A 25,887-nucleotide genomic window follows, 5' to 3' on the forward strand; every position below is an offset into this window, starting at 1 on the left:
TGATGTTCGATGATGCTGATAGTAGGTGAAGCAGAAAGGAACCATGGAAATATGGAACTGAGGAGAACAGATCATCCTCTACATATCTGCTGGTCCCACTGTCGAATCTTTTAAAAAAAAAATGAGGAATATCTTGTCATAGATATCTCAGCATCCATTTGTGGTCCCCCATTTTTCATTCCACTAGCAAGAAACACAGCACAACACTTGTGTGTGTGAAAAGGAAATTGTTGTGAACAGTATTCTCAGAGGCTGAGACAATTTTCAACATCAGCCTCTGCCATCTTAACATATTCCATCTGCAAAAATGAGGAGTGCTCAAAAGTGAGAAACTCAATTTTGTATTTTTCCATCAAATGTTGTACTTACTTGCAACAAGCTACATGGAAACAGGGTTGTCACGTTGTTTTAAGAGGCAATTCTGCACCTTTAAGCTAACTTTCACTAGATGTTGGTATTCAGCCTCCCTGTGCACAAGTCTCCTTCAGTTGAACATCCAATCTTATAACCTCAAGGGGAGACATTGCGAAGGATAGTCAGCTTTTCTGTTTCATATGAACCTATCCCCTTCCTGAAGCACAACTTCCAGGAGTTGCTATCATCTTTGATGATGCATTGCTTTGCTATGTATGCTAATATGTGCTAAGTCCTCAAATTCCTAGTTAAGCTTTATTGTACACTTAGCACATGCAAATTAGAGCTCAGGAAATTTACATCACAAAATTCAGTAAGTTTGCCCATTCATGGTATGCCAGTGCACTGCACTATCATTATCCAATTTCTGACAGTTTTTCCTAAAATCAGGCCTACACTACTCTGAATGCATGGGTGTGGTTTACAGGAGTTTGATTGCCAAAGCAATAGATAAATTAGGTTAATGCAGAAACCAACTGAAAAACAAATGCAGAAATTTACACATATTTTCCAACTTGTTTTTTTTTTGTCTAATAAAATGATTACACCCTACTATAATGAGCCCCACAAAATATTTTTCTCACACACTAATTCCAATAATATTAAAAGTGTGATTAAATACAATGTAAATAGAGATTAAGTTAAATGTTTAAATATAATTGAATAATTCTAAGTCACACTGAAAGGGTGGTATAGTGGCCCAGTGGTTAGTACTGTTGCCTCACAGAGTCAGGGACATGAATTCGATTCCAGTGTTGGCTGACTGTGTGGAGTTTGCACATTCTCCCCGTGTCTGCATGTGTTTTCTCTGGGTGCTCAAGCTTCCTCCCACAGTCCAAAGATGTGCAGTTTAGGTGGACTGATCATGTGAAATTGCCATGTAGTGTCTAGGGGTGTGCAGACGAGGTGAATTAACCATGGGAAACACGGGATTATGGGGTTACGTTTCGGGGCTGGGCGGGATGCTCTTTGGAAGGTTGGTGCAGACTCAATGGGCCAAATGGTCTCTTTTCTATGCTGTAGGGATTTTATGAACCCAAATGCTTTTTCTAAATATTTGCTCATTTTATGATTCATTTAATGTTGGGCTTTGAGAGCAAATCCAGCAAAATTGGAATTGGAACAATGATTGTTTCATAACTTCATAGAGTTTGATACTGCTAGAAGTGAAATGTGTACTGGCATACAACAAGCCGCTTAATGTGAACTCTGATCTTGCTATAACTTTGGTATATTGCAGTTATTGTACATCCATCTGTCTCATGCTCCACATGAGCAGTCAAACCATGCACCTGCTAAAGGCCTCTCTCAGCAGCTGATGTTAAAAAAAAACGATTTAATTTAACCCACATTACCTATATTTTAGTCTCTCTGTTGCAAACATACAAAAAATTGACAGTGAAACCAATGAATGCACACTTGGAATCACAATGGATTGGCATGCTTGGTTATATATATTTAACTCCATTATTGAATACCCATATTTAAAATGAACAAGATGAGACCACCATCAGCATTTTGCAAAAATGCTCATCACACACAGCTTAGGATTCTGAAAGGCTGTGCTGGATGAATGAGGCAGATGGGAATTCTGGCACCCTGCTTGCTCTCTAATAATCCGGCTCATCTCCTTTCAGTGACAAAGGCCCAGGAATGACATTTAAGTCTGTTAAATTTATACAGCAAACTACCAAAGACTTGGTTCATTGGCTCTGAACCTAATCTATCAATCCGTTTTCAGTGCAATAAAATGGAAGAAAACTGTGAACAAAATTCTGATACCAAACAGGTCCCATACAACAAGCACTGAAAATATTGGCAAGCACAGGTCCTTGATATCTCTTGTTACAGTTCAAAAGCACCCTTCTTAGACATTTTCGTTGGCAGGAAAGTTGACACACAGAACAAAAAGAACTATTGATGCTGAAAAGCTGAAAAAAAATGGAACGAAATGTGTTCCAATCTCACTGCATTTGGAGAAATTTAACTGAAGATAATTAAATAAGTAATGCATTGAAAACCTAGTCTTGCAGTGACTGTGAAACAGTCAGATTGTTGTCAAAATCTACTTGATTCACTAATGTTCATTAATGAAGGATTTTTGCTGTTCTGGGTGAATCGTAGCTAAATGTCAATTCAGATCCACACCACTGTAACTCGCAATTGCTCTCTGAAATGGCCTGACAGGCCATTCAATTGCATCAAGTCATCAAGGAAAACAAGTAGAATAAAACTGGATAGACCAGCTAACATTGACCTAGTCTACAGACAGAACAAAGACACAATTAGCCCAGGCAATCTGTAAAGTCTGTATTGGGAGCGTTGCTCATCATTAGATAAACAGCTACCTGACACCATCATAGTCATAGGATCATACCTTTCAGCCAATGTTCGAACTCCTCGATTGCTAATCCTTGGTATACCCATCCCTTCAGCAGATCAGACCCACCAGAAGTGGTCATGCAGTTATATGCAGTAAGGAATAAGCGGCCTTGGAAGTCTGAACTCACTGCCCAAGCTAATAAATTAGTTCTCCATATTGAACACTAACTCATAAAAGCATTGAAAGAAGGAAAGGTGTACAATGCATTTTAGGTGGGAGACTTCAATGCACATCGCTGAGTGGCTCAGTTGCACCACTGCTGGATAGGTCCTGAGGGATATAGCTGCTATATTGAGCATGTAGCAGAAGTAACATTAGGGAAAAGCCTATTTGACCTCGTCCTCCACTGTCCACCTGCCACAGATATATCCATCCATGACAGTACCGGGAGGGATGACCACAGCATAGTGTTGTAGATACAAAGTTAACCTCAAGCCAGCCAATCTGCAACGTCTTTATTGGGAGCATTGCCACATTGTTCAGTCAACAACAACATGATCTCACTAACTTCATACTGAGGACACTGGTGAGGTACTACAAACATGATAAAAGCAATTGATTCAGAATGGATCCACCAGCTTAAATGTGAGCATCCACGAGGTGCTGTAGGTCATTTACAGTAACAGAAATTAGTACAACACAATCAGTAACACTGTGGACAGGCATATCCCTCAGTTTAGTATCACCATCAACAAGAAGACCAACACTAATTTAGTAAGGATCACCTATGCCAATAGATACAACTCTCATGTAATTTTAATTTAATGGACAGCTTTTCTCAAAGATTTTAAATCGAAAATGAGAAATCTTTACTTTTAGCACAAAGAATACCTCTCATATTGTTCCTGCACCTTTGCACACTTAACTAACTCCACCATTTCATCTGCCCACTTGAATTCTATCGCTCCCATTTCATCCCTTCCCTCTCATGCTATTCCCATCTTTCCTTATCATCCCCGTTCCAATCTTGTCATTTCCATCCCTCATAGAAGCAATGTCTCGAATGAGGATAGATTTGTCACTGGGGCCAACATCCCCTCTGTGTAGCCGCTCAAAGGTTTTGCACATGCCATTTGCCATGCAGGTGTAGTGACTTCTGGGACTGGTAGCAGCTGCCATGCATGGATCTTAGAGACCTGGAAAGTTTCAGGAAAAATGATAAGTAATGTAGACTGGGGCTTACCTTATTTTCCATTATTTTCTGTTCTCCCCAGTCCCCCAACCTTGCTGCCACCAGATCATTGCAACCACATGTACATCATACATTCCAGTACTCGCTATGTCTCGTGTAACTCGGAGTTCATCATGGTGTGACAATACTATGGCTTTAAGAGGTGTATTTTGTCCTTTTTTTAAAATGAAGAAAGGTTGAGACAGAGGTGTAGAGCAGTCGGCTCCAAGACTAACGAAGTAAACAACTTGTAAGGCCTGGTGTTCTTTTTTTGAGTCGGAACAATAGAAGAAGCCTGAACGGGTGGGGTTAGGTTCCCACAGAATCAGGATTTTCAGGTTTAGTTTTTCAGCAGCAGTTGAAGCTGGATGTGAAAGCCCTTATTCCTCTCTCTGTTACAGCTGAGGTTCTCTCCCTGATGTTAGAATTGCATGTGAGACAGTCTGTTTTACTGAATTTTCCTTCGCCAAGGGTGTGTTTATGGGATGTTAATATAAAGGGACAGTTAATTAATAGTAGTTAATATCTTTATTTGTTTAAGCATTTTGATACAATTGCAGTTAAGCCAATTCTTTTCCTTTTTTTTATTTGGTCTCTATTTTAATTATAGTGTATGAATAAAATGTGTTTTGTTTCAAGTCTGGTAGTTTGGCCAATCAGATTGCATCTAGAACACAACACCTTACACTTATCTTTAAAATAAGAAAGAGTTAGGTTTTAGACTACCTTCTTAATATATTTGAGGGGATTTGGTCTGGTCCACAACAATGGACTGCCTACAAAATCAAATGATCCTAAGCTGACGAATGAAAGCAGTCCAGACGCTTAAAAACTGACTACAATTCTACAATGATGCCCATACAGCTTCTCCTCCACCATTCGGCCCATCACAGCTGAGATTGTGCCCAAGTGGCCACGTCATTGGACCAGTAATCTAGAGGCGTAAGCTTAATTTCAACCATGGCAGGTGGTAGAATTTGAGTTCTATTCCTAAAAGCCAAAGTTGAAGTGAATCACAATGACTGTCACCATAAGCTCATCATCAACTGCTGCAAAAAGAAATCATCTGGATCACTAAAGTCCTTTGGAAAGTAAAACCTGCCATCCTTATCCAATCTGTCCTACGTGACTCCAGACCAAAAGCAATGCATTTGATTTTTAACTTGCCCCTGAAAGGGCAAAGCTAGCCACTCCATTCCAATAACACTAAGTAATAGGCAATGAATGCTGACCTTGTCAAATAAGATATAGAAGATTTAGGCTATTTGGCCCATCAAATCTGTTCCACCATTCAATCACGGTTATGCTTCTCAAAACCTATTCTTCTGCCTTCTCCTGGTAACGCTTGATCCATTGACTAACCAATAGCCTATCTACTTTGGTCTTAGATACACTCAATGATTTGGCCTTCACAGCCTTCTGTGATAAGGATTTCCATAGATTCACCACCTCTGGCTGAATAAATTCCTCCTCATCTCAGTTCTAAAGGATTATGTCTTCACTTTGAAACTGTGCCCTCAGATTCTAGTCTCTCCTACTAGTGGAAACATCTTCTCCTGGATAGATCCAGGGAAACCTGTGAGAGATCATCCTTTGAGATTGTTGAAAGTAAATATAAATCTGTATAAAAGTTAGATAAATTTGGAACCATCAAACTGATTTAAACTGTCAAGCTGTCAAGGGAATTATCAAGTCTTTAAGGCATTTTTAAACTCCTGGATTCTCAAATTCTGAGGAAATTGTCTTTAATGAAAAAAATTGCTTATTTTTTCACTCTATGTTGGATATGATCCTGGGGGTTACATTATCAGATTTAAGCTGCATGGCTGTTTTCATAGCCTATCATTATCACAGTGGCATGTCTATCAATTCCTTATATGAATGCCAGCCCCAGGTGCTCATAAGATCTTTGACGACGGACTATGAGTACAAATGCTTGACTTAAAAGGAAGTAAGTTGAGAAGGAAGCTAAATATAGTAAATGAGTTTGTATCAAATTTCATTGTTTTCTAAATAGTTAATTCACCAACAGGTGCTGGGAATTTTATTTTATTTTACTTCAGCATGGGTTATGAGATCTACTCATGTAGATACTGGGTAAGTTTGTATGAAGGGTTTAAGGTAAAAGATGGTGGATGGGTGAAGAGCTGAGAGAGGTAAGTTGGCACCATGTTGGCATAGAGGTTATAAAAGATCATGGATGGGGAGGTGCATGGAACAGCACAGATTGGCATAGCAGGTAGGAGTAGCCATGGAGTTAGACAAGGCTTACGTTAGCATAGGTCATGGGGGTGGGTGGGTTCACAAGGTTAGCATGGTTTGGCAGGGAGGCCAAGACAAATGTGAGGCCGGAAAGCTGTTTGTGGTTTTAGTGCTTCCTTAACAGTTGGGAGAACGTGCCACTTCACTGAGGTTAACCTTCCACACAGTCACCCAGCAGCTACTAGGACTGCTTTAAACCTTTGTTGGAACAGTGGGCCTGACTCGCATTAACACCTGCCTCCTCTGAAACAAAAATCCGTGGGCTGCCTTGGGAGGCACTTTCTACCAAATCTAGTTTGCAGAGCCTGCTTACCTGATTCTGCACTCCCAACTTGGGAATGTAAGCCAATGAGAAATACTGATTTGTAATAAAATTCTTCTCGCAAAGTTATACATATATACACCTACACAAATATTATATATATATATATATATATATATATATATATATATATATACACACACACCCACAGAAAATAATTGCCTTGCAAGTAGCAGTAACAGGAAATATGTTTTTTACATTTAAAACACTCCTCCTAGATTGATCAACTAATCCTTATTATCCCCACCACATTACTGAACTTTCTGATTCTCCAAAACATGAGATTTACACAGTTATTCATACCTTAGTCCAACGATTGTTAGCCTGCAAGAGACCAGTTTCTAATTTAAAACGTTGGTCTGGGAACAGAGTTGTGCTTTTGAGTGCCACTCCTCCAATCTCATTAATTCGTTTCAATTTCCCTTTCCGTAAAGGAATTTCACCAACTCGAAACTGAAAAAAAAAGTGGAGATACTTTACTATTTGCGGCTTGTAATCATCAAAAATTAAATTATATAATACCATATATATAGTTCGAAAGTGGCTATATTAGTGATCGACATAATGAGAATAAACGTTAAACCACACTTTGGGCTGGATTTCCTTCTAGGAAGCTACTGGTTTTAAGTTGGTTCTGAAGGGGAGACTGTCACACATCTCCTGCTGGAATGTGCTTCTCTGTGATGCAGGACTCTGTGGTCTACGGTCTGTCCCCCAGGACGCACACTGAGATAAATATTGATTGTGCCTGGAAGACCTCATCACCTTGGTCAAAGACGCTCTTCGGTCTGCCCGAAACCTGTTAGTCTTCCAGTGCCAAGAGTTGACACTGACCGAATGTTGCAGACTGGCACGTTCCAAGGTCCAGGACTACATGCTGAGGGACGTTCTAAAATGTGGGGCAGTTACCACAAAGGCGCAGTGGGGAAACACCAGTATCTAAGTTCTACACTTTGGCAGAAAGATTAACAAGTGTCTGTTCATTTATCAGACTCTCTCATTGCCTCAAAGATGTAAATAGTGTCCTGCAGGAGTAGGAAATGGTTTTGGTTTTTGCAATTGCAAAATACGTCAAATTCCAATGTTTGTTCATTTCTTTAATGCAAAGAATGTATGGAATGTCTTAGTACCTGTTTATGTACTGAAAGATAATCCTTTATGAATAAAGTATATTTGCAATAAAAAAAATGATACCTACTCTCTGCAGGATCTCCCGAGTGGTGGATACTATGACCTGACTCTCTAGAGTGTGATACAATGTGAACGTCTCCTGAAGGTATGTGAAGGAAAAGGAGGTGAGTGCTCCCTCTCCATCCTGTCTGCAGCAACTACTGTTTGTCGTCCCTGCACAGAGGAGCAGGGTTGTTACAATCCTTATGTCCAGCTCCCACATTCTGGCAGCAGAAGTCCTGACCTTCCTGGGTGGGTAGTGCAGTTGGTCAGAGGCAGCACCGATGTGGCTGTCCTGTTTGGAACCTGGGCATGCAGGTGACAGGTCAAGATGACCCTGAAGGTGGACAGCAGCAGGAACATCCTCCAGCCGCATCACAATAAGAGGGAGAGAAGGCTGCCTGATATGTTTGGGGCAGCCTAGAGTGTGCTGAACCTTTGGGTCAGGGCACATGGCAGCGGACTGCAAAGTGACCCGGGCACCTGACTAAGGACTATAAAGAGTCCAAAATCTGCAACCTGTATGGGGTAACAGGCCACGTGCGCAATGCCTGCCCTAGGTGTGGGGCCACATATACACAAATGAGATGGCAGTGGCAACATGATTGTGAACAGCACCCCCCACTCCACCGCCCGCCCCACCTCCACCACCCGCACGCCCCCAACCAAAGGACACTAAGCTGCCATCCTTCTGCAAGAGAACTGAAGCAAAAGGTCACCCAGAAGAATGGAAAGGCTGGTGAGGAGACAAAGGAGGTCAGTACAACTAGGTAACAACCGACTCAACCTTCACGCTGGAAATTGGAGCCATTTCAGGAGGCGGCGGAGCCAATTCAGGAGGAGGCTGAGCCAATTCAGGAGGAGGCAGCAATGAAGGAGTTGGGGGACAAGACAGAGGTGAGGAGAAAGCTAAGAAGAACACCATGCAGGGGCCCCCACAGGTCAACACCTAAAAGGAAAGAAGCAGCTGTATGATGGACACATCAGCACTGTGACAGTGAAGATGTGCAGAGGGATGGCTGCAAACAAAGAAAGAGCTTCTGTTCCAATGAGCGGAAGGAGACGAGCACCCTCCAGCCCAGAAACAGCAGACATCACGAGCGGCCCACTGAAACCCCACCTCCAGATGTTGGGAATCAAACCGGGCAACCAGGAGCAGCGATGCTCTGAACAAGGAGCAGAGCATGACAGCGGCTCTGTCCAATTCAGAACCAGACCTTCTTGGCTTTGTCCTTGCCCGGATGACACCTGCCCCCAGGGAGGAACGGGATGTGAGATTTTAGAACCCTGAACGATGCATTTATTATTTCAGATTGTACAACACCAATCAGCTGTGTGATGTGAAAATCTGTGTAACATTGAATTAAGTATTTAATTAATGAGTGAAAATACATCATTGAAACTTCAAGGCTAATTCCATAAATAACTGGCTTTGCCTTGAACATGTCGATATGTTCAAAACTTTTCTATGATTATGTCCGTGACAGCATGACCCTGGAGAAGATATCACCTGATGCCTCTGCATGATTTGGCAGGCAGGAAAGTGGCTGAAGGGGGAATGAGATAATCGTTTAATTTTATAAGGTTCCGTTAGGAAAAGGAAAACAAATTTTAACGGTACTGGCAAACTTCTACTTTAACTTTTAGAACATTTCATGTACTTTCAAGGTTTTAACATCAGTTTTTTTTAAAAAGAACATATAGAGTTATCTATACCTCTGAATGAAATGTGCATGAAAAATAAATTAATGAACTAAAACACTTTTAAAAAAAGTATTTCAAATTAGCCACACCTATTTAAATGCAGAACATTGAGCTAGATTTTCAGAGGAAGAGGCAATGATAGACCACTACACTCAAACTTTTCAGGCTAAGAATGAGCTCTGCGTTTCTGACAGCAGATTCCATTTGGGGCTGCTTCAGCTCTGTGGTTTGAGAGGTGGGATTCCAGGCTTGAAAAATAGGAGTCCCAGATTACGTCGAGGGGATGGTGTTAGGTCCCTGAGGCAGGATGGCACAGGGGTGAGGGGGGGTTCTGGTCCAGCAGAAGGGGATACAGGTCAAAAGGGGGTGGGGTGTGTCAGGTCAGGATCTGGGAGCATAAAGGAGCTTAAGGGAGGTATAGCTTGGGGGCTGAAGGGTGTCTAGTAAACTGTTTAATAGTTACCCATGCACAAAACTAGGTTTTTAGTTGTCTACATCTTCTTGAATGATTATTAAATTCAACGCAGCAGAAAACTTCACATTCTCAGATTTAACTGGATGCTTTCTGAGGATTCCAGGCAGAGGGAAATTGACCATTGGATTCTTCAATTACATAGGTAATTCCCTCAGAAGTCAGCTACATTGAGAATTCCATATGGTTCTGATGCTCCACACCCATCTATGCTGCAGAAGAAGAAAAGCTATCTAGCCATCAGAAAATGTGGGCCACTGTTGAAGAATATGGAACAGAGTTAAACTCATCTTTGATGCTTACAAAGGCTCTCCTACTGATTTGTACTGCTTCTCAAATGATCCTACATTACTCCTCCTCATCCTATTAATGACAACACAGATGTTAGTAGCCTGCCCGTACTTTGCCCAATGAGCTAGACTTATGTGTGCGCCCATGAATAGTGAGTGTGGGGAGTGGTTTACGTCGAAACAATGGAGCTCAATCACTTCCTGTAATGATTATATATGTGAATTTTCTAGCTGAGAATCACTTCATTCTGTTCAGGGACAGGATCCCAAATTCCCTTTGGACAACAATGACATATTTTGCCCTCCTGCCATCCCAGCTCAGATTCGGGAGGAATCTAGATCAGTGTCAAATTTTTTAATGGTGCAGTTCAACATCACATTGTTAATTACCACCATTCAATAATACACTGGATGTTAACAAGGAATTTTAGTGAATTATTCATTATTTAGAATAAAATTATAATTTTAAAGTTTCCTACAATGGAAATTGTGCTTTTTAAGAGAAACTAAGAATGCATTTGCACACAAATGTTCAGTGAACTGATTAAAAAGAACTTTGACACAATGATAAAGCATAAGTTCAGCAATACTGCTCTGTTACCTGGACTCTCTCCAAAGAATCTTTTAGTTGCTGCTCATTTCCAGGGTGAAGATCTATTCCCACAACACTCTCTGCTTCTTCAAGCCAGCAGAGAAATTCATTCAAGTCTTCCTGCAATTCTGAAATATGCTTCTGCTCCTCTAACCTGTGATGGGTACAATAGTGAAGATCACTGCCATGAATTCATTTGGAAATTATGATGCTCTGCAAATTTATTTCCAGTCAGTATTTCAATCCCTATTTACACTGTTGCAAATGTACTTTTCTGTATTAAAGTCAAAAAAGTAACCAACATTGGTCTTTTCCAAACACGGAGAACAGATTGCCAAGCAAACAAAAACAATAATGTTTATTTAGGCAATTGTTAGCACAATTTGCTGCAGTGCTTTCTCACTATGTCTCACAACATATACCCTCATCAGGAAGAGTTTTATCAAATTCACAAATACAGTAGATTAAACCTTCCTGACCTTACATTTTTGCATTTCCAGTTAACCAAATACATATTAATAGATGTTTGGGTCACACAATCATATCCACTCATTAAACCTGTGTAATCCATTCACAGAAAATTATTTGGCAGAATAAAATAGTATCAATTTGATAATAAGATGCAAGAACACTCAGATTTTGAATTTGTGTGTGAATTAGTGGCAGAAAATGTGTAAACACATTACATTTGTTTACAAACTGTGGTAAGATTGATGACTATCGTAAATTAGGAGGGACATCTCATCAATTCCCCAGAGTGCACAATCCATTTCTACACAACAAATCAATGATGATATTTGTGTCATGTTCAATCATATCCAATCTTTGGTAATATCAAAGTACAATGGAATATTGACAATAGATGTGCCTTCTTAATTTATCAAGTAAAAGACTGAATGCAAACATTATTTGATATCTAATCTGCCAGTTTTGCTCAATCTTTACCTCCAATAAGATCACATTCATTTAGCCAAAGTCAATGCAGTCCTATTGGAAGCACAATTTCCATGACATCAACGGTACTCCTTGCTTTGCCTGCTCCCATCTTCTCTTGAGGCAACTGTCAAGAATTTCTGTGTTTGTGGTCATGAACACCATTACTTCTCTGAATCTGATTGTAACTTCAAGATGTAATGCAGACGCAGATTCATATACAAATCCCGAATTTCTGCTCTGCCACTCACTGCTCCACTGCAGACTACTCCACACTGCCATTAAATCCTCGATATTTTAATAATTTATAATCATTCAAAAAGAATGATCATGATATTTTTGCTTAATATGCGAGCCAGAGTAGGAATTGGAGGATGGGTCAGATTAATGCATGGCTAAGGAGCTACGGCAGGAGGCAGGGATACAAATTTTGGATCACTGGGACCTCTTCTAAGGCAGAAGTGACCTGTCCAAGAGGGGCAGGTTGCAACTGAACTTGAAAGGGACCAAAATCCTGGTGGGGAGATTTGCTAGAGTTACTCAGGAGGGTTTAAACTAGTCTGGCAGTTGACCTAAGCAGTAGTGAGACAAGAGAGGGTTGAGGCTAGTACATAAGTTAAAGACAGCAAGTTAAATAGACAAGGCAGGCAGTAGCACAGCAAGGGATGAGGAAAGACTGATGAATTAAACTGCATTTATTTCAATGCAAGAGGTCTGACAAGTAAGGCAAATGAACTCAGCGCATGGATGAAAATATGGGACCAGGACATCATAGCTATTACAGAAACATGGCTGAGGGAGGGACAGGACTGGCAGCTCAACGTTCTGGGGTACAGATACTGTAGGAGTGATAGAAAGGGAGGCAAGAGAAGAGGGACTGTGGCATTTTTGATGAGGGAAAACATCACGGCTGTACTTAGAGAGGATATTTACGAGGGACCGTCCAGTGAAGTAATATGGATGGAATTGAGAAATAAGAAGGGGCTGATCACCTTGATGGGATTGTCCTAAAGGTCCCCCAATATGTAGGGAGATCTCAAATACTGTAAGAATAATAGGGGATTTTAACTTTCCAAATATAGACTGGGATTTCCATCGTGTTAAGGACTTGGATGGAGAAGAATTTGCTAAGTGCAATCAAGAAAACTTTCTTATTCAATGTGTGGATGTATCTACTAAAGGAGGAGCAAAACCTGAACTTCTCTTGAGAAATAAGGCAGGGCGAATGACTGAGGAGCTAGTGGGGGAGCACTTTGGGACCAGCAACCATTATTTTATTAGTTTTAAAATAGTTTTGGAAAAAAAAGAGGCCTCGTCTAAAAGTTAAAGTTCTAAATTGGAGAAAGGCCAATTTTGATGGCATTAGACAGGAGCTTTCAAAGGTTAAGTTGCTGGAAAAGCTCAGCAGGTCTGGCAGCATCTGCGAAGGAAAAAACAGAGTTAACGTTTCAGGTCCGGTGACCCTTCCTCAGAACTCCAGACTGGAAAGGTTAACTCTGTTTTGTCCTTCACAGATGCTGCCAGACCTACTGAGCTTTTCCAGCAACTTTGTTTTTGTTCCTGATTTACAGCATCCACAGTTCTTTCGGTTTTAACTTTCAAATGTTGATTGGGGGAGGCTATTCACAGGAAAAGGGATAACTGGCAAGTGGGAGGCTTTCAAATGTGAGATAATGAGAGTTCAGAGACAGTATGTTCCTGTTAGAGAAAAGGGCAAGGCTGGTAGGAGTAGGGAACACTGGATGACAGGAGAGATTGAGGCTATGGTTAAGAAAAAGAAAGAAACATACGACAGGTATAGACAGCTGGGATCAAGTGAATCCCTTGAGAGATATAAGGGATGTTAATAAACTGGAGAGGGTGCAGAAAAGATTTACAGTGCTTTTGCCGGGATTGGAGGGTTTAAGTTATACGGAGAGGCTGGATAGGCTGGATAGGCTGGATAGGCTGGGACGTTTTCCACTGGAGCATAGGAGGCTGAGGGATGACCTTATAGAGGTTTATAAAATGCACAGAAAAGGTGAATTGCCAAGGTCTTTTTCCCAAAACTAGACGGCATAGGTTCCAGTGGAGAGAGGAAAGATTTAAAAGGGACCTAAGGAGCAACTTTCTCACAGACAGTGGTGCATATGAGGAAAGAGCTGCCAGTGGAAGTGGTAGAGGCTAGTAAAATTACAACATTTAAAAGGCATCTGGGTGGGTACATGAATAGGAAGTGTTTAGAGGTATATGGTCCAAACGTAGGCAAATGGAATGAGTTCAGTTTGGGAAACCTGGTCAGCACGGACAAGTTGGACTGAAGGGTCTGTTTCCAAGCTGTATAACTCTCTGGATATGTTCCAAGTTTGATTTCACTGCACCTTAACTTTTTTGAAAAACAGTTGATAGAGTTTAGCACTTATCATTCTATTTGGTGTCTGAAAATGCTGATTGGTGCTTGGACAGTTTGATGATGCTGAGAAAAATAGCACAAACAATTTCTTATTGGGGCTACTAGATCTTTCAGTGCAACTTTCCTTTGGGTTGCTAGTAAGCACCATTGCGTCTCAGCTGACCACTAATTATGGACCATATTTTCAGAGCGTCTAGTGGGCCTTCAGTACACATGCCAATGTACAAGTTTCAGAAGTGCTGATTTTTCCCAAAAATACTGTAACAGATTGAAGCAGCACTGAACAAACGTCTATGACCAAGGTCATGATTCAAGGCAATTGAAAAGTTATCTTTGATTTGATTACATTGGATTTCAATATCTTTATTACTGTTTTGGGATCTTATTCAACAATACAATTTCTTTGCTGTGAAATCCAATTACTTCATGAATGACACATGAAAGTAGTATTTACTATGGTCATGCATTGGAAATGAACTTGTCATGGCTTAAATTATGGTTATACCCAAAATTTCATCTGTCGTATAAACTGAGGAAGAGGGGCGACATACATCAAAGTGCATTTTGTTTGCAGTGGCATATTTATAAATTCTGGAATGAGGAGTGAGCAGTGTTCAATTCTATAGCTCTCTATGCATCCTTGAACATGTTTCTGCATCTTTTGATTTTCATCCCAGCATAGTTCTCTCCTAAGAGTAAGTGTATTTACAAACAGCTGTAGTACATTTCTCATATCAAAGGGACTGTACTGCTGCCTTTGAATCTGCATAAACTATTTGGAGTAAAATCTGGTTGCTGCTAATTGTTGCACTTTTACATGGAAGGATACCAAACAGAAGGTGGGTACATTGTCAATACTGTCAGGTCTGTGCTTCTGAACGTGCCAGCCCATGAGCTTAGTGGACATACAAGACCAGAAAATGTTTATCTACAAGCTTGCCATTGGTGCAAAGCAGTTCTTTTCTATCTTTTTATTCATGGAATGTAGGCGTCTTGGGTGAATCAGCGTTTATTGCCCAACACCAGCTGCCATTGAGAAGGTGGGTGATGAGTCATCTTTTTGAACCACTGCAGTCCTTCCAGTGTAATACATTCCCAATGCTGTCAAGGAGGAAGTTCCAGAATGATGATGAAGGGATGACAATGGAAGAATTTGGTGTGACTTGGAAGGGAATTTGCAGCTGATGGTGTTCCCATGCATCTGTTGCCCTAGCGCTTATAGGTGATAGAGGCCACAAGGTGGAGGGTGCTGTTGAAGGATGCTTGCTGAATTCCTGCAGTGCACTTTATAGATGGCACACATTGCTGCCCCTGTGTCTCACTGGTGGAGGCAGTGAATGTTCATGGTAGGAGAAGAGATGCCAATCAAATGCACAATTTCAGCCTGGATGGTACTGAGCTTCTGGATGGTGCTGGAGCTGTACACATCCAGGTCAGGAAAGTATATTCCATCACACTCCTGACTTGTGCCTTTTAGATGGTGGACAGGCTTTGGGGAGTCAGGAGATGAGTTACTCACCGCAGAATTCTGAATTTTTTGACCTGCTTGAGTACAACAATATTTATATAACTGATCCAGTTCAGTTTCTGGCCAATGGTTACCACGCCATACCTCATTTATGGTGCAGGGTTAATCAGTGATGATAATGACATGCATTGTCAAGAGGAGACAGTTGGACATTCATACAAATCAAAAAGTACAGTAGAAGCTCAGCAGTTTGGTGGAATTTGTTCAAAATGAAAGTATTAACATTTCAAGTGCAATGTACTTTTTCTCTGCGAAGGTTCTCTCTTGTTGAAGATGGTCTTTGCTTCATCTGAATACTGTATCGCTCTTGGACATGTTGGATATGGGTGGCTTACCTGAGCAGTCACAAATTGTGCAACCATTTTTTAAAAATTATTTCACTTGTGGGACATGGGTGTCACTGGCTAGGCCAGCATTTATTGCAGATCTATACCTGCCCTTGAGAAGGTAGTGGTAAGCTGTTTATTGAACAGTTAAAGTCCATGCACTGTAAACCCACAATGCCATCACAGAGGATTTTGACCCTGCGACAGTGAAGGAGTAGCGATATTTCCAAGTCAGGGTAGTGAGTGGCTTGGAGGGGATCTTGCAGGTGGTGGTGTTCCGTTGTATCTGCTACCCTTGAACTTCTGGATGGTTATGTTCATGGGGTTGGAAGGAGCTGTCTAAGGATCTTTGGTGAACTTTTGCATGCAGGTTGTAGACAGTACACACTGTTGCTATTGAGCATCAGTGGTGGACAGACTGAATGTTTGTGGATGTGATGCCAACCAAGCAGGCTGCTTGGTCCTGGATGGTTAAAGTTATTTGAGTGTTGTTGGGGCTGCACCCATCCAGACAATTCCATCACACTCATGACTCACACCTCATAGATAGCAGACAGGCTCTGGGGAGTCAGCAGACACGTCTACCTTTGACTCTATGATTGAAGACAGGTCATGGATGAAGCAAATGAAGATGGTTGGGCCTAAGGCACTATTCTGAGGAACATCCGCAGCTTTGCCAGAGGGCTCAGCTGATTGACTTTCAATGATTACAACAGATAAATCTACAGCAAACATGACAGGATACCACAGGTAATTAACTTTTAGATGAATTTAAGGCTCAGAATCTCAATTTAGGTTTCATGTTTCTAACATGGGTTTATATTTGAAGAATGCTGCATCACCTTTTTTTCTTGGGTTGTGTCAGATGTAACAATTCTGGTCTTGGTCTTCTGACTCAAAGTCAGAATGTTCTTGTAGCACTTCCTTTGACTGCTCTCTCAACTCAGTCCATGTTCAAGCTATCAGAGATCTGCCTTTGACAGTGACCATCTCTTATCTTTCTGCCAAATATGACTCCAATAAATTTAGAGTTTGACTTCAGTTTTGCTGGACCTCCTGAACTGGGCTGATGTCCCAGAGAACCAAGGCCCACTTGTGTTTCAGCCTGCTGTGATTCTGCTTTAAGCCTGCTGCTGAAGGCACTGGTCCTGACTCCAGCCCACTCCCTACACTCTGCCATGGAAGTTGCATGGGTGGGCATTGTTGAGCAGGTGGTAGTATCACAACATCCTCAAATCTCCTGACTTACAACTCCTATCTCAGTGGGGTAAATATGGCCAATTTCTTACTTTTGCAAAGACTTTCAACATGACTGATCATAAACCTGAGATATTTAACATTTCCTAAATGAAGAAAAGCTTTTGCAGTTATTGAGAATATTCAAGACACCGTCAAATTAAGTAAGTATTTCAGTAGTGTTACAAAGCTGAACTGGCCTTTGTACATGGGTGAAGAAAGAGGATGATAATTCCCAGCAGACCCTGGATATTCTGGTGCATTTGCAGGGGGCAAGCTATGCGTGCCTGGCCCAGCATTCCAGATTCTTTTTGTTTTTGAGGGAGTTGTGGACAGGGGTGCACCCACAGGATGTGGTGCTGGAGCATAAGTGCAATTACATGACCCCTGTGGTGGGAAAAGGAGAGCCCAAAGGACTGGGAGCTGGGCAAGTAGCTACACACTGAAAAGGTATTACTACAGCAGGTTCTGGGCAATTAGGGCTCACAGAGTTTTCAGAGCTAATAGGTGCAGCTAAGAGTTGGAGTTAGAATCTGAACCAGTGAGGTCTCAGAACATGCCCTCGGAGTTATTAGTAATTCACTGAAGCTGAAAATGGCAGATAAAGAAGCCCACAAGTTGTGTTTGTTTGGTGCAGCTGAAAAGCATTGGCTGTTGAAGAATCCCAGGGAAGTGCCAGCTAGTTGAAGTTAGCTGCCTTTGCAAGAGCTTCAAATGTGTCTCTGACTAAGGGCTAGAGTGCAGCCTCAGGAAACCAGTGGAACATAGTCTGAGGGACATGAGCAGTCATTGATGCACTTCATGATGGAACAACCTATGAGGCAATTTCAAACATAGCTCTTTAAGATGGAAGAATAGGAATTTTGTGCAAAGCGGACAAAGTTTTAATGATACTTGATGATCCACGGTGTCACTAGCATCTGGAAATGACTGAAAAACGCTTGGTGATTTGTCTTGACCACATCTGCTATTTAGTTCTCTGCGGGGAGTTTGACCACAGTTTGTTAACTCCAAATTAGTTCATGGTATTTCTCAATGTTAGTAAATGCATTTTACACATATTTATACATTGGTTGGCTTTTCTAACCTTGCAAATTTACTTTGTTCAAAAGTGAGTGGCTTGTGGCTTTATTCTCTTATTAGTAGTTGACATCTTGAAATTTGTCTACTTTAGCCAAAGAAACTAAAACTATTGTCCCTAGCCAGGTTGTAACATCATCTGGCAGTCTCATTTGGGATCCTCACAAAAGTATAAGTCACAGTGATCATTTTTTAAAATTCAGAATTGCAAGTCCTTGCATGCCACATCGAAATCTCTCAGAAAGATCTCAAAGCTCTTCACAGACAATGAATTACTTTAGAGTTAATGTTTTTGGTCATATAAAACACAACTGCAAGACTCCAGACTTTTCTTGTTAACATGTAACCAATTATATTTTATTTGCTACAATGTGATTAAGTAACACAACCATTAATATTCACAATGGCACATCAGTACTTGGGTTAACAAAGCAAATACAGTGATGGTTGAGTGCTGACTGTTGATACTGGGGATTTAAAGTTATTATCCTATTAATGCTGCCTATCAAAATTGAACAATCGTGAATCAATAGCATGTCACATGAATCAAAAAGAGGAGCAAATGCTTCAGAATGTGCAAATGTTAAGTTATTTTACTTTCATGTTACAGATCAATTGAAATATATCATGTAAATGAATGATTAATGCTGTTTTCTTTCAAGAAATGCACAAAGGATTTTATCAGTTATTATTATTAAATTTACATGATAACTTTAGAATTCGTTTGTGCACTGTGTACTCTCAAGATTGGAATGCTTGGAGTTTGGGATTTTTTTTTTAAATGTACGGTGATGTTGGAATCCTAACCATAAATGTGAGAGCGGGAAAACAGTTGATGTAAATATTTAACAGAAACAAAAACGTGTTCCAATATTACGAAGCAGCGACTCTGAGATGGAACAGCAAGTTCATTCTCCACAAACTGCTCTCACTTGTCTGGTTTACTGTTGGAGAACAGATTGCAGGCCTGCTGTGGGACCCTGGAAATCCTTTTCATTGCAGATACCTTAAGTCACAATGGCTGGGTTTTCATGGCAAAATGCTGTGATTTCATGTCATTAGACTGAGCTGACACACTGACTATCAGATGTTCCATGATACTCTGGTCTGCAAAAGCTGTCACAGCCACCATTTCCATGCTGGAACCCAAAATCTGTGCAAAATCCTGTTTCAAGTTTTTGCCACATTCCTGCGCGCTCCTTGACAATGACAGCAGGTTTCTTGACAGATCATTGTGTGAAAGCATCAACGACACAACCATCTTCATCTGAATCCTCTACAGTTGAACCCTTGCGTATCCTTGTTGACTGGGCAGTTTAAACTTTGACTAGATGAAGGCCACTCATGTCTGCTGACTTACTGTATGCAGATCTAGCTTCTATGATATCCTTTACAACAAATGTAATGTCACCAGTGGATTGTCAAGTGTGAGATGATTGAATATTTATTCCTGTATCAGTCCTTTGTTCGTCTTTCAATTCACAATCCTACACTAATGCTTGACAATGTCAAAGAACAAAGGCACAAGAATAGTGTTGCACTATGGGAATGACGACACTACCTGCAGCTTGTGCATCAAAGAATACTATGGGATGAGAAGTGAGATGAGATGCAAGAAGGTGAATCAACATGAAATAACATTTAATTGACTTTAGCCAGAACACCTGAATCCCAGAATCCCTGGGTCATGGCCACTCCGACAATAGGCCAGAACTGTATTGGGATGAGGACATCAAACATGTTTGTCACAATTTGTTTGCCTGATATGGTTGTCATTTTTGAAAAGCTGACTATGTGTGTGAGGCTCGCCACAGTGCTACAATTGTGTGAAGGTAAGGTCAGGTAATGAATGTTAGGTGTGAGTCATGCCTGACAACAATGTTGAAGTGACTACAGTGAATTGAGCAATTTGTGAGGTTAGATGCTCAGTTATAAGAGTACAGCAGTTGAGCATGTATGTATTGAACTTGATCACTTGAGCGAGCTCATCAAATTTCTTCACATACAGTGCAGAGCTGCACCACTGGCCTTAACTGTGGCAGCTCTCTTGTTCCTGCTACTTGTACAATTTTGTCTTGACTGTCTCCTTTCCTTTGGAGACAGGACACATTCCTACCTGACCAATTCTGCCATTAAAATCTCCACTGCTACCTCAAGAGAACCTTAGCGCACTCTTTTTGCCTTGTGTTATATTCATTCTTCCTTCTGCTCAGAGACTCCTTCTTTGCCACTTCTAGCACCTACTGCATGCAGCCAGAATTTACTTTTGCTTTAAGAGTTAGAGTCTGGCTTTAAAAAGCACAGATTAGCTTCTAAACATGCTAGTCACATATGAATCTGAGCCACTGCTCAGCCATGCAACTAATGAGCAGCACTGAATGAAACAATGGGCAGAATTCTATCATTATAATGAGCTATCAACACAAAGTTTGCATGTAGCTGAATCACAATAAATATGCACGGGTAATGACAGTTTTAAAAACTCAAATTGCCTGCCTGAGTTTCACCTAGTATATCACCAAAGAGTCTGAACCAGAAAGTGCAAATTAGAAATGTAAATTCTGTCCTATAATGTAATGCTTCTGAACACATAAATACTTTAAGCTCCATACAGTCTGATAATGTAATACAGTCTTGGGTGGGGAAATTCAAAAATAGCCCTGGATCTTGAAGAGCACAGATATACCATCCGAAAAGTCTTCATAACAGTGTCTAACAAGCTAATGTAGCTCAGCAAAAGAGCCTTTCTTTTTGTTGAGACTTTTGTTGTTTTTGGGAGCCGAGGGGTGACCTTATTGAGGTTTATAAATCATTAGGTAAGATGAACAGCCAAGGTCTTTTCCCCAGGGTAGGGTAGTCCATAGCTAGAGGGCATAGGTTTGGCGTGAGAGGAGAAAGATTTAAAAGGGACCTGAGAGGCAACATTTTCACGCAGAGGGTGCTGCGTACATGGAACAAACTGCCAGAGGAAGTGGTAGAGGCGAGTACAACATTTGAAAGATATTTGGCAGTTACATGAATAGGAAAGGTTTACAGAGATATGGGCCAAATGCTGGCAAATGGGGCAGGTTCAGTTTAGGATACCTGGTTGGCATAGGCAGTTGGACTGAAGGGTCAGTTTCCGTGCTGTATGACTCTATACAGGTCTTAGACTCAGTCGAGGAAACAGGCATATTGGCAGCATCTTTCCACCCACACAATCATCAATCAACATGAAATGATACAGAGGAAATGTAAAAGGAAGATAAAGAGTACGAGTGAGAGAGAGCGAAAAGAGAGTTAAAAACTTCTCCAACAATAATTAAAATCTAAAGGAATCGGATTTAGGACTTGTAAATGTTAATTGTCAGTGATAGAGAGGTTGCTTGGCAGTAATTAAGATATATCACACTGTTAAATGCCCACTTACAGTTGGATGAATAGCTCTATCCTTTTCTGATGCAATTAGTGCCCACTTCATGCTCTTGCATGTGAATTCTGAGTTTCTCAGCATGGTATCAATGTACCAAAGCTTCTGCAAAGTAAGTTAGCTTGGACAACAACTTTCTGGTTTCTGCATTTAACTGAGTATGTGTAGCTGCTAGAAATTAGATTGACACTGTTTGCATCACCATTATTTCTGTTGAAAATTTAGGGCCTGCACATCTAAACATTTAACCAACAAGCAAACAGATTAGCAATCACTTCTTGATACATGTTTTTCTTCCTGAGGAACCCCTCCAAATTCATTGCAAATTAATATTGCTACTGACATGTGTGTCAGTTTGTGAACTCAATGCCCTGAAGAAAGTCAATAGAATTTGACATAGAAACAATCTAATCTTTTATGCAATTAATTTCATGATATTTTCCAGATCCTCTTTGAGAGTAATGCGATCTGACAGCATTATATAGTTCTGTACAGAATGTACAGGCTTTACATAAAGCTGTTTATAACTGGCATGTTTTGGATGAAGCAGCATTCCACTACTCTGAAGTTTATACTATTAGAATAATTTTGACTGCACATGATTTTATCATTTATGTTTTTGGATTGTTATGCAGTATTAAGCAAACCTATAGTCTTCCAAATCGATAAGACAGAGGAGGCCTGTTGTCTGTGAAATAACACCAGTGAAGAATTCTTGAAACAGATGATTCATGAATCCCAAAAAAAAATTCTCAAGGGAAAAAAATTCTCAAGGAAACTTTTTGATCAATCAATACAATTTCAAAGAGCTCAATCTCTCTTTATTTTGTTTTTTGCATGCCTGTTGCATTATAATCTAACCATGAAACGCAGCATACAATGTCGTAACAAAGCTTACAGCTTGCCATAATGCAATTCAGAATGTCTTAAATCTAATTTTTAGTTAATTCTGTAAGGAACAAAGCTCATTTAAAACAAACCTCTCACTCCCTCTTTATGCCTTTCCAATTCAGTCACTGCAATGCAGTTGTATAAAGTACTGAAAGCATTAGAACCAATGCTGTGGGACTGACATTTGAGGTTATTTTTGGTTACAGTTACATTATAATAACATCCCCGCAGTTTCATAGGAATATATTCACAATTGGCAACACCTGATTCAGCCTGGGTGGGATCACTTTCTCATAGCCAAGACAGAGCTGTGCGTACACCTGTTTACACATTTGTTTCGAATTTCACATCTCCATAAATTGAATGAGTTGACAGCACAGAAATCAAAGAAAATTTCTGCACAGAAGACCATTTGGCCCAAAGAACTGCCCATCCTAACACACCTCTCTGTACTTGGCCCCCAGCCTTGCAGGTCATAATTCTTCAAGTAAACATCCAAGGACTTTTCAATGCAGTGAGAGTTTCTGCCTCCTTTGCACTTAAAGGTAAAGAATTCCAGACTCCATCAGGAAAAAAATCACATTACCTTATTTTCCCTCCAATTCTTCAATCTGTTTGATAAGGAGAGACTTCCCCCATTTATTTCATATAGGCTACTCATCATTTTGTACACCTCAAATAAATCAGCCATCAGACTCATCTGTTCCAAGAAAAAAAACCTCAGCCTATCCAATCTTTTCCTCATCATCAAATTCTTTTCAAACTTGGCAACATAATTGTAACAGTTCTGAGGAAGGGTCACCAGACCCGAAACGTTAACTCGGTTTTTCCCTTCACAGGTGCTGCCAGGCCTGCTGAGCCTTTCCAGCGACTTCTGTTTTGTTTCCTAACATAATTGTAAAACTCCTCTGTACAATCTCTGTGCATTCCTACTTTTCCTTTGATATAGGGACCAGAACTTGCTTGAACAATGGACTTTTGGTGTTGTTTCCAATTTAAGCATAATCTCCCTGTTCCTATATTTAATGTCTTAGATGGCCAATGCCTAATAAATGATATCAGGCTACATGTCTTCTTACCAATCCTATCAACCTTCCTAATAACTTTACGGATTGATGAACACATACTCTAACAATCCTCTGTTCCTCCCCAACATAGGGGTATCCTCCCATTTATTATATATTCCCTGGACCTGCCACACTTGTCAAACTGAATAACCTTTCATTCTGAGGAAGGGTCACCGGACCTGAAACGTTTACTCTGTTTTTTTCCTTCACAGATGCTGCCAGACCTGCTGAGCTTTTCCAGCAACTTTGTTTTTGTTCCTGATTTACAGCATCTGCAGTTCTTTCGGTTTTTAACCTTTCATTTCTCTAGATTCCACTAACCAGACAAACTAATCAGACCATCTATATATTTTTGCAGGTTTAAGTTTTCCTCTTCACTGTTGACCACACACGGATACATATTTTGCCTTGATCTGGAAATTTATTCATACAAAGATGACAAATATTTTAATACTTTGCGACATGTATCCGATCCAATATTTCATACTGCTCCTTAACTCTGATGTATTCATCAGACCCATCTTTTGAGAAGACAGCCACAACATATTCATTAACATGCTTTACTCACATTTTCTGTTGCCAAATATAGTTTACCATTTTGATACTTAATAGGCTCAACACTTGCTTCAGTCACCCACTTGCATTTTATAGAATAATGAACTATCTTTAGATGTTGACATGTTGGTTTGAGAGAAAGCTAGGAAAAGGTGGTGGGGCTGCTCTGTTAATTAATGAAAGCCAGTAGTTCTGAACTGAGAAATTATTTTATTTTGAAAGATCAAGATGTAAAATTATTGGACAGTAGACTTCAAATTTATGAAGAGCTCACTTCACAGCACGTTGACGGGAAGGGTTCACAATCTTGGATTAAACCTGACTTCTGATTCTCACAGCAATGGGGAAAATGCTAACTGCTATCCTTCATCCCTCTTTATACAACAATATCAACATTCCATATTTTTTAAAATCTCCTTTATTATCTCATTTGAACACTATATAACCAGGAACATGACGTTGCCATTCTGCCCCCACCCCCATCTAGACTATTTTCTTGTAATTGCAAGAAAATTATACTACTTTGCATTACATTCTGTCCTCAGTTCACCTGCATTACTTAGAATGCTCCTTGTATTTAAGTACAGGGTCCTCAATTCACAAATGCTTGTATTTATGAATGCAATCCCATTCAGGGGAGTTACATATGAACATTTCCTGTACTTACAAACAGCTGCAGTAGATTCCTGCATTGTGTTCTGACTTGCACACACATCGACCGGCAAACAGACTCCAGACAGAACCCATTCGCAACCCAGGGACTGCCTGTACATACAAGTACAAAGGGACCACTTTTAAAGAATATATTTTCCAATCTTTGTTTGCTCTGCCTTGAAAACTCTTGTGCTAATTGGAATAGCTCCACAGAAGAGAACGCAAAGCAAGAGCTTCCACTAGCATAGAACATAGAACATAGAACATAACAGCGCAGTACAGGCCCTTCGGCCTTCGATGTTGCGCCGACCTGTGAAACTAATCTGAAGCCCATCTAACCTAAACTATTCCATTATCATCCATATGTTTATCCAATAACCATTCAAATGCCCTTAAAGTTGGCGAGTCTACTACTTTTGCAGGCAGGGCATTCCACGCCCTTACTACTCTCTGAGTAAAGAACCTACCTCTGACATCAGTCCTATATCTATCACCCCTCAATTAAAAGCTATGTCCCCTCGTGATAGCCATCAACATCTGAGGAAAAAGGCTCCCACTGTCCACCCTATCTAATCCTCTGATCATCTTCTATGTCTCTATTAAGACACCTCTTAACCTTCTTCTCTCTAACGAAAACAGCCTCAAGTCCCTCAGCCTTTCCTCAGAAGACCTTCCTTCCATACCAGGCAACATCCTGGTAAATCTCCTCTGCACCCTTTCCAATGCTTCCACATCCTTCCTATAATGCGGTGACCAGAACTGTACACAATACTCCAAGTGCGGCCGCACCAGAGTTTTGTACAGCTGCAACATGACCTCATGGCTCCGAAGCTCAATCCCTCTACCAATAAAACCTAACACAACGTACGCCTTCTTAACAACCCTATCAACCTGGGTGGCAACTTTCAGTGATCTATGCACATGGACACCAAGATCCCTCTGCTCATCCACACTACCAAGAATCTTACCATTAGCCCAGTACTCTGTATTCCTGTTACTCCTTCCAAAGTGAATCACCTCACACTTTTCCGCATTA

At 40.6% G+C, this 25,887-nt stretch overlaps 1 protein-coding gene across 2 annotated transcripts in view; it reads right to left on the reverse strand.

The window, feature by feature from the left end:
* Positions 1-25,887, reverse strand: part of dmd (dystrophin) — a 1,291,331-nt gene that overhangs the window by 483,204 nt on the left and 782,240 nt on the right. For both annotated transcript variants that reach the window (XM_048602828.1, XM_048602824.1), the window contains exons 43-44: positions 10,790-10,934; positions 6,856-7,005 (exon numbers count right to left, since the gene is read on the reverse strand). In XM_048602828.1, coding sequence (XP_048458785.1) covers positions 6,856-7,005; positions 10,790-10,934 — 295 coding nt within the window. The remainder of the gene's footprint in view (positions 1-6,855; positions 7,006-10,789; positions 10,935-25,887) is intronic.

The sequence above is a fragment of the Rhincodon typus genome, chromosome 11 (genome assembly GCF_021869965.1).
Source record: "Rhincodon typus isolate 14 chromosome 11, sRhiTyp1.1, whole genome shotgun sequence".
Lineage (NCBI taxonomy): Eukaryota > Metazoa > Chordata > Chondrichthyes > Orectolobiformes > Rhincodontidae > Rhincodon > Rhincodon typus.